Here is a 10,370-nt window from a genome sequence, read left to right on the forward strand (position 1 = left end):
TTCCGACGACGATACGAATTGCAATAAACATCCATTAAATTAAAACCAAATTGAGTGGGAAAAAACATCGTTAACCACACATGCACACCTTTGAAGAACCTCGTGGAGAGAAACAACATATTTCTCATCTTATTCCGAATGACTGTACATTCAAACGGGTTTTCATTGTGTGAGCACTAAGACCATCGTCGGCAACACAAATGTGATGCCATGTGAAAATATATTGCGTTCAGAAGGTGTGTTGTTTTCTCTTCCGTTACAACGCAGTGCTCTTTTACTAGTATTTTTAAAGAAGAAAGAGATAAAAACACTAACATCACTTAAGTTAAGGTCAAAGCACACTACTGTCACTAGATATCAGAATACAAGTCACAGTGAGCATGGTCACTAGTGCGTGCAGTTAGTGTGTGCTTTTATGTGCTTTTTCATTTGTAATGTGTGTTTGCGCATGTACGCGTTAGCATGTTGTATCTTTTACCTCGGCTGTGTGGTTGTGTGTGTCCGTGTTATTTTTACTACTCGTATAATTCTTCCTTATTCACTCACAAGAATTGTTCCATGGTTTACAAGTATGGATATATCGGGTGCTGAATCCATCAACATATTAGGAGCGGAAAATCTAGCAAACCTAGCTAGATCATAAGCTACTTCATTACTTTCTCTGTTACAATGATCATAGACTACATGATTAAAGTCTCGGAACATTTACAAAAAGCAATCATCAAAATTGCTCTAGCTACTGAGGATGAATTACCTCTGCAACCACTTACGTGGTGTCTGAGTTGATCTCAATCTTGCTACATCCCATGGTTGCCAAAGCTGAATTATAACAAACATCAACTTTTTCGTTTGTTGCGGCTATGTACTTCCTACTGTGGTCTCTCACGACGACTTCCATAGTCCCTTCGAACAGATCACAATCACAGCTTGCATCAACATTTAAATTCATGTAACCCAACTTTGACTTTAACCAACCAGATGAACATGCTATGACTTTTGCCACGCAAACTATACTACCATGCACGGTAAGGCTAATTTGTGAAAAACTCTAAATTTTTTTTGATACATCTTGAATGTATCTATAATTCTTTTATTGTTCCATGTTATTATAATACCATCGTAGGATACTTTTTGAGTAATAATTTACGAGTTTATATTAGTTTTGAGCACTAACCTATTGACCTAGTGCCTAGTGCTGTTTTATACGTGTTTTTTTACTTTTCAGGTTTATAGTACCTAATGAAGTCCAACTGCCCCGAAACTTTTTTATGATTTTTTCTGGATCAAAACAAGACCTCGAAGCCTCGGGGGAAGACTGGAGGCCACATGAGGAAGGCACAAACCAACAGGGCACGGACAGGGGGCTCGGTGCATGGCTTGTCCCTCCCTGGTGGCCCTCCTACCTCTGTTCTCTGGCCTATAAATTCACATATATTACAAAAACCCTAAAACATATCATGAAACATTTTTGCCTTCAGCCGAAATAGGTTATTGTGGTGGCCTCACCAGCCCATTAAGGGCTGGTGCGCCACCCATGGGCCTATTAGGTCCTCTCTCGGGTGGGTGCCCCTCCTGGTAAAACCACGGAACCCATTCGTCACTCCCGGTACTTTACCAGTAATGCCCGAAATCTTTTCGGAAGTCAAATGCAACATTTATATAAATCAATCTTTGTTCCCGGACCATTTCGGAAACCCTCATGACGTCCAGGATCTCATCCGGGACTCCTAACAACATTGGGTTGCCAACATCAATAATTCAACTATACCGGAAACGTCACCGAACCTTAAGTGTGCAAACCCTACGGGTTCGAGAACTATGTAGACATGACCGAGACACTCACCAGTCAATATCTAGTAGTGGGACGTGGATGCCCATATTGGATCATCCATATTCCGCGAAGATCTTATCGGTTGAACCTCTATGTCAAGGATTCGGTTAATCCCATATAATATTCCCTTTGTCCTTCGGTATGTGACTTGCTCGAGATTCGATCGTTGATATCTCTATACCTATTTCAATCTCGTTACCGGCAAGTCTCTTTACTCGTTACGTAATACGAGATCCCGTGGGTAACTCTTTAGTCACATTGCTTGCAAGGCTTGTTTGTGATGTTGTATAACCGAGTGGGCCCCGAGATACCTCTCTGTCATACCGAGTAACAAATCCCAGTCTTGATCCATGCTAACTCAACGGACACCTTCGGAGATACCTATAAAGCACCTTTATAATCATCCAGTAATGTTGCAACGTTTGATACACACAAGGCATTCCTCCGGTGTCAGTGAGTTACATGATCTCGTGGTCAAAGAAATGTATACTTAACATACAGAAAACAATAGCAAGAAAATAACACGATCACATACTACGTTTATAGTTTGGGTCTTGTCCATCACATCATTCCCCTAATGACGTGATCCCGTTATCAACTGACTACACTTGTCTATGGTCAGGAAATCTTAACCATCTTTGATCAACGATCTAGTCAACTAGAGGCTCACTAGGGACATTGTTTTGTCTATATATCCACACATGCATTTGTGTTTCCATTCAATACAATCATAGCATGAATAATAAACGATTATCTTGAAACAGGAAATATAATAATAACTATTTTTATTATTGCCTCTAGGGCATATTTTTAACACCGGGGAGAGCGTCGGTCATCGTACATCTATTGATGGTTCATCTTCATTACACAAGACCGAAAAAACCAAATTAATACAAGTTCACCCATGAAGTTCATACACACTTATTCTCATTAAACAAAATACAAGAGTTTCTAGCTAAAGCATTTAAACGCAACAACAATTTGTGATCAAGATCGCAACTAAGGTAACAATTGATCCAACCGCATAGTGATACCAAGCCTCTTTATTAATGGTATATTTTCTAATGTTTCTAATCTTTAAGCACATTACAACCATCTTGATCTTGTGATCATTGACGACATCGACAACATACAACTCCAATTTCATCTTCTCTTCTTCAATTCTTTTCAATTTTTCTTTCAAATAATCATTTTTTTCAACTAAATTTAACTTCTCCACAAGAGGGTCGGTTGGAATTTTTGCTTCGCATACCTCCTAGATAAAAATATCTATGTCAACCTGATGGACATAATCGTCATATAAACGAGAAATGCAGCAAATAGTTATAAAAGAGAATATAGCACGTCCGAGTCATAAACCGGATGAGGGCCGACGGGGACGGATATCAAGACCATGGCACTATGTATAACAAACAATTATACATGTAAGAAAACCATCTAAATCATACAAGTAAGATTTTTTCGGAATAAAAAGGATAAGAACAAGAGGATCACCAAGGTGGTGCCGACGACGAGACGGTGCTGGCAATCGACGGTGATTAGGGCAGGGACGGGAAGGTACTAGGTAAACCACACCTACACATATGCAAACTAAAAAGTTATTTTAAGCTCAAATTGCATATAAATCAAATAAACTCCCACAAAATTACTCCCAAACTAAAACCCACAAATCACTATAATTGTAGAACATTGTACGAGCTAATCTAGCAATGAGAGATGAAAGGACAAAAAGTTGCTAACCTTTGTAAACACTTCGATGGATGGGGTGCCTCAAATCTTGACAAATCTGGGAAGTAACTGAGGATGAACACGAGCAAGGGAAGAGAACACAACAGAGAAAGAAGAAAACAGAGAGCTTGGGCTCGAGCTGGACGAAGCACTATTTATAGTGATACTTTTAGTCCTGGTTAGTAATACAAACTCTAGTCCCGATTTGTATTATCATCCGGGACTAATGGCCTTCGCATGGGCCCAAGCCTGACGCAACCCCGCGACCACCCATTTAGTCTCGGTTGGTAATACAAACCGGGACTAGAGGTTCCTAATAAACTGGACTAAAGCCTAGCCTCATGAACCGGGACTGGTGGCAGCATTAGTTCCGGTTCAAAACCAACCAGGACTAATTTTCGAACCAAATGCCTATTTTCTATTAGTGTCCGTTCCTAAATATAAGTCTTTGTAAAGGTTTCAGTAGGAAACTATATACGGATGTATATAGACATATTTTAGTGTATATATTCACTCGTTTTGCTTCGTATATATGTAGCCTCTAGTAAAAAAATTAAAAATACTTATATTTAGGAACTTGGAAGGAGTAGTAGTGCACTGTATGCCATAAATCTCCAGATCTGCACAAGCAAATGTTCACTGTCGGAGCACCAAACTGAAAAGGAAATTCAATCAAGACGAACACAGCACAAACACGCCACCCCGCGCTTTTGCACAGTGCACACAACCCAAAAGCTTGGTAACGAAGCAGCAACAAGGACTCGGAAAGCAATAGAAATCGGGTTCACGCAGGCAGGTAAGTTGTTGCGGACGGATCACATGGGAGATGGAGCCGCCGGCGGACTGTTGCTGTCCCGATAGTACGGCATCACCGTGTAGACGGTCTGCATGATGGTCATGACGAGGAGGAAGACGGCGGCAGCGAGGGAGAGGAACGCCCACGGGCTCCTGAAGTAGGTGTGGATGAGGTTGGCACGCCACATGTTCCACGGCTGCCTGAAGTAGCCGTTCACCTGCCTCTGCACGGCGTCGAGCGCGCTGTCCGGCTCCAGCACCACGTCCCTGGAGATGCTGTTGAACAGCTTGGCCACGGCCTTGTCGCTGCCCACGGCGTTCTGGATGATCCCCTTGGAGCTCAGCAGCGCCACGTCCTTGGCCGAGTCGATGATGTTGTCCATGAAGAAGACGTAGGCCGTCACGTCGTTCCCGGCGCCGACGTGCAGCCGCTCGAACGCCATCATGTTGAGGAACATGTACTCGGTGGAGTCGTCCACGGGCACCGTCGGCATGCTCAGCACGCCGTGCTTGAAGCGGATGTTGTGCAGGCTGCTTGACTTGCTCGTCTTGAACTGGATCCCGGCTTCGTAGAGCTCCACCGCCGACCGGATGATGTCGTTGTCCTGCGTGTTGTCCTCCGAGCTCCGGATCTTCTGGTATTCGCCGAAGAGCATGCTCCGGCGAAAGACGTCGAGTGGGTGGAGTCCTAGGCGACCGCCTGGTTGCAGCGGCCGTGAAAATGGGGCCAGAAACCTTAGCACCATTCTGTTGATGAAGTCGTCGTTCTGGCCGCCAACCATGCATGTGTAAGTATGCAGATGATTAAAGAGATACGGAATACTCCTATATAGCATGTATTCCATATTGATTTGATTGACGAAAATAGTGAAGTTTGATGTATTTACCGGGGGCTTTCCCGTCTCTACGGCGACGAGCCTCTGGAGCACGAGCAGCGGCAGCTGGTTCTCGAGCATGAGCATGTCTCGCTTGATGTAGGGCACCATGTAGAGTATCCCGTGGCGGCTGAAGATGGGGTCGTTGCCGGCGTAGTCGTCGACCTGCTTCGAGTTCCCGGCGGCTGTCCTCCTCATCACCTCCAGCAGGAAGCAGCCGTCGACGATCATCATCTCCAGGAACCGCTCCCTGCCCTTGCCATCGATGCCGGCGCGCCACTCGCCGCCGAGGTCCATGTACGCGCTCTCCAGCTGCTCCGCGATGTCCTCGACGGCGGCGACGAAGCCGTCGAGAGGCCGGCCAGCGCGCCGGAGCAGGTGGCGCAGAGCCCGGCGCTTGTGCTCCTCCATGGGCACCAGGTTGGGGTCGCCGTGGTGGAACGGGCCCAGCGACACCACCTGCGGCTGGTACGCCTTGCTCTTGATGTCCTTGATGCACGCCGGCACGCGGTAGATGCAGTGCCGTTCCCACTGCGACACTTCCACCAACTTGTCCGCCTCATTCAGCCTCTTCTCCACGTCCGACACCCATGTCCTCTTGCCACTGCCGCCGGCCACCGCCACTTCGATCGATGTCATCGATCGCTATAGGCTATTATACCTAGACCCTGGATGGTAGTACGTACTCCAACTATGGTAGGTGATCTACGCATACATATGCATGCCGATGAAGGGAAGGTGTCAGCTATGGGCTAGCTATATATGTAGAGAAAGGATGATGCTAGGGAAAATGACGTTGCCTAATGCCTATGGATGCATATTCGGTTTCTTGCATTGCATGCCACATTTCGCGTGCTGGACAGGTGTGTAGACTGTAGAGCGTATAAAAAGAGGCCATGCATGTCATGTGCATGCACGCACGGCTAATCCTTGTCTCCTTGTTTCACTCCATGTCTCCATGTAACATGCATTGAGATACGGTTCGATCCCCGCTAGCTTCTCAAAGTAAAGCTGGCCGATCCACCGAAAGTTGAATGTTAGGAGGAAGGAAGTACAGGGAAAGCATCATGGTCAATTGGTCCTTCAAATTGTGATCTCTTCTCTTTACAGCTACCTCCAGGATGATCAGGAATGGTGCATGAGGAAAATATACAATGATGGCATGCCTCGTGGTAAAAAGTACTCCCTCCGTCTCAGTTTACAAGTTCGGCACATGTATCTAGGTCGTTAATTTGACCAACTTAATAAGAGACATATATTACAAAAAATATATCATTAAAATTTTTAGATGTTTTGTTTTCTAATGATATATTCTTTATTTTCAACAATATATTTTATATAAGTCAAATTGATGACCTAGATACACGTGCATGTTTGAGAAGTTAATTATGTTAATTGACGACCTAAATACACGTGCATGTCTTCTAAACGGAGGGAGTAGTTTGAGACATTTATGTTAATTTTTAGTCATCAATGCAAGATATCATTAGTGGGCATTATCAAAGAATAGAAAATAAGCATCTTTATTTTTCACTCTAACTTTTTCAGCTTTTTACACCTCATCACACCTTTTCTCTTCAAGCAAAGGATCCGTTTTTTTTATCTGAACCTATTTTTTCTGATGTCCGATCCTACATGACATAAGAGGCATCGCCCTAAAGCTATGCATTGATCATGCCCTAACCGAAAATGCTACACCTATGTAATTCATCTACTAAATCTTACATAACCTGCCTAACCAAATCCGCTTGGTCCCTACTCCCTCCGTCTGATAATAAGTGTACTTTTTTCTGTTGTGTCAGTCAAATTAGTTAAACTTTGACTAATTTTATTGAAATAGGTGCTAGCATTTATGACATCAAATTAGTATCAATAGATTTATCTTTACATGAAGTTTTCAAATAAATCATTTTCATGTCATAATATGTTGCTACTATTTTTTATAAAGTTGGTCAAATTTTAAAAAAATTGACTAAGTACAAATTTGTATGTACACTTATTTATGGACGGAGGGAGTAATTTTCATGGGTGTGGGCCCTCCCACCCCCTTCAATCCAATTCCATGTATCCACGCTATCAATCACGTAAAACCATACGTACGTAGGTCCAGCATTGCTCCCTAGCTACCCCACGTCATTCTAGCTTTAGGTAAAGAGAGATCAAGATGCTATATATGGGCCAAGGACCGTACGGCGTGCCTAAACTACGGGGCGGAGAGCAGCTGGCCGGAGTCATGAGGAAGCGAGGAATATGTGAAAGGTGGCCATTGTTGGGAATGGCGCATGCAAGAGATCATTTGTTTGGTCTAAGATGGAGTGGAGGGTAGGGAAGGCATCGCACGCACTTTTTTTTTCACACTTCCTTAAGCGTCGCATGCCCCTGATAACAATGGATGGAAGGGGTCGAACTGTCGAAACCTCCAAGGAAGGAACCAAAGTCCAAAACTTGTTTTCTCTAGCGTTCTGATAAAGCATCCGCACTCATTACCACGTTTAGATTTGCGTAAAAAGGGACTGATCTGAGTTGTAGGAAAAACCGGTTGCAGCAATTCATCGGTAGTAGGAAAAACCAATTACAGTTAAAGCAAATCGCCGTCGCGAGGTCGCAGCTATGCCTTGATGGATATAGCAAAAAAGTTCGTCGGTACTAGCAAAAACTAAGTACGTTTGCAACAAAAATAGCCGTCATCGCGAGGTTGCAGCTTTTGCTTGATGGATGTAGCAAAAAACTTGGCCCGTGGTAGCAAAAGAACAAGTACGGTTGTAGCAAAAATCGGCGTCATGGGCCTGGCGAATAGCCACATGGGCCCACGAGCAGCGCTGCGTGCCGAGGCATCTGGTGGAACTGTTTGACCGGCGCGCCGTTTATAAACATTTCCCAAAATTTATAGGTATAATTTGAGAAAACTTTGATGTGCAATATTGAATGGAGGAATACAAATGCTCTATTGTCTCCAACTTAAAAAAGATGTTATATTGTCATGTGTGTCAACTTTGGACGCAACTTTAATGACGTAAGTGCACCTGTCTTTGGGTGTATGACATGTGGGCCAATCACCTGTTGGGTCCAACTGTCATATAAGTCACTGAAGCTCAGTTCGTCAACTTTATGCGAGGAGAGAGTATGTAAGATATTGGTAAGGACGGTTACACGCATTCTCTATCTCCGTACAACAGACATGATTGAATTTCATATCATTTTTTTAATGAACGATATCATTTGAACCAAATCTTGGTTTTGAAATATTATACATATTTTAATTCGTATCGAGAGGACCTTAGGAACAAGATCAATCTTGGATATATTTGGAGGATTTTTTTTTACCCGTTTCACTTGTATTTGAGTATGCTTCATATACCATTACATTGATCCTAATGAACTGTTACGACATAATCTTCTGTGAAAACTATTTTTATCATTATCTATTTCGTTTTCATTGTTATGCATATCAATGATTTCAATACTTTGCTTATTCTAAAAATGGATGTGAATTTTTCTTACTATTTACAAAAAGGGATTTTAGTTGTTTTAGTATTTTAAAAATAGAAACTGAAAAATGATTTCAACATTTCCAATAATTCAAAACCTGATTTCATTGATTACACGATCTAAAAAAGTGATTTCAATGATTTTACTATTTTATATCTTTATTTATATTATTCCACTAATTCAAAGACTGAAACTCGAACTCACCGAAAAGTTATTTGAAAAAAATACAATTATAGAAATTGATTTCACTTGTTTCATTATTTGTGCAATGTGATTGTAATTGTTTCACTATTTCAAGAAATTGATTTCACTCGATTAGAACAGAATTATTTCACTCATTTAAAAAAAGTGATTCCACCCATTTTAAGATACAAATACTACTCATTTAAAATACTAATTTCAATTGTTTAAAAAAATCACTCACTCTAGAGATTTCACTCATTGAAAAAGATTGGTTTCACTAATTGCAAAAAGATGATTTCACTGGTTTCAAAAATATATTTCGCCCATTTTCAAAATCAGATTTCACTCATTTAAAAAGGTTGTTTTCACTAATTAAAAAAAAGATGTTTCACTTGTTTCAAAAATAGATTTCCCCCATTTTCAAAATAATATTTCGCTCCTTTATAAAAATTGATTTCACTTATTTCAAAAAAATGATTTCATGCAATTAAAAAAACAATAATTTCACTTGCAGTTGGGTATGCTTAGGTTCTCTGTTTTCCTTTTCTAATTCATATTTCCCTTTTGAATTTCAGTTTGATTCAAAAATTAGATTCACTCCAATAGTTTTTGAAAATATCACACATGTCCATTCCATATTTGGGGCTTAAGGGAAATTACTCCTGGCCCAAAATATTAATATAAAATATCACACATTTTTTGCAAGCATTCCAAATACTTAAAAAAAATAGTGCCAAATATCACTAAAATCAAGCGAATCTTAGCCAAATCTAGCTAGGCTCAAACAATCACGAAAAATAGAAAAAAGAATTAACCCTATATTAGGTCGAGTTCTTTTCGCTCGATTGTGACGATTCTCGGTTTGAAAAAGCAAAAGCTCAAACGAACTCGATCTGATTGTTCAAAATCATCTGCGAATCGCTAGAATCGGTAGTGCAATACAAAATCATGCGAGGACCTCACTTCTGAGATTCTGGGCATTCCTATAAAACAAAACTATTTGATTTAAGTTAGTACCCCTATTTGAGAGGTAATGTACGAAAGAACTGCCACTGGTCCCTCCCCTTCGCTCGATCTCGTCCGCTCCTCCGCCTCGGCACTCGATAGCGTCGCCGTCGCGCCACCCGACAACCTATCCCGTCCGCTCTTCTGCCCTGCTCGACAGCACGTCCGCTCCTTCGCCCTGCCCGCTCGTGTGAAGCCGCTCCTCCGCCCCGCCGCCCGACAGCGTCGCCGCCGCTCCGCCTGACAGCCCGTCCCGTATGCTTCGCCACCCCACCCGACAACCCGCCCCAACCACTCCTTCGCCCCCGCTCGCCTGAAGGCGCTCCTTCGCCCCGCCTCGCTCGCTCGCCTGAAGCCACGGGCCTCGACACCCGACGCCGACTCGCCGGAGTTCCAATCCTGCGTGCTCCGACTGCCCTCCCTGTCGTCCGCTGATGTCCTTCGCCGGCCCCGACGAGCCCAAC

At 42.7% G+C, this 10,370-nt stretch overlaps 1 protein-coding gene across 1 annotated transcript; it reads right to left on the minus strand.

The window, feature by feature from the left end:
• Positions 1–4,104: 4,104 nt before the first annotated feature.
• On the minus strand, positions 4,105–6,051 carry LOC123412536 (UPF0481 protein At3g47200-like). Its single transcript, XM_045105486.1, has 2 exons — positions 5,242–6,051; positions 4,105–5,121 (listed from the first exon to the last, which is right to left on the minus strand). The coding sequence occupies exons 1-2, from the start codon at positions 5,866–5,868 to the stop codon at positions 4,375–4,377; spliced, it is 1,374 nt and encodes a 457-aa protein (XP_044961421.1). The 5' UTR covers positions 5,869–6,051; the 3' UTR covers positions 4,105–4,374.
• Positions 6,052–10,370: the final 4,319 nt, after the last annotated feature.

This window comes from Hordeum vulgare, chromosome 1H, assembly GCF_904849725.1.
Source record: "Hordeum vulgare subsp. vulgare chromosome 1H, MorexV3_pseudomolecules_assembly, whole genome shotgun sequence".
Classification (NCBI taxonomy): domain Eukaryota; kingdom Viridiplantae; phylum Streptophyta; class Magnoliopsida; order Poales; family Poaceae; genus Hordeum; species Hordeum vulgare.

Coding starts and splice junctions, on each gene's coding strand:
- LOC123412536 (XM_045105486.1), bottom strand. CDS start 5,868: ATGACATCGATCGAAGTGGCGGTGGCCGGCGGCAGTGGCAAGAGGACA. Junction 5,122..5,241: donor TAGAGACGGGAAAGCCCCCG/GTAAATACATCA, acceptor GTTGGCGGCCAG/AACGACGACTTCATCAACAG.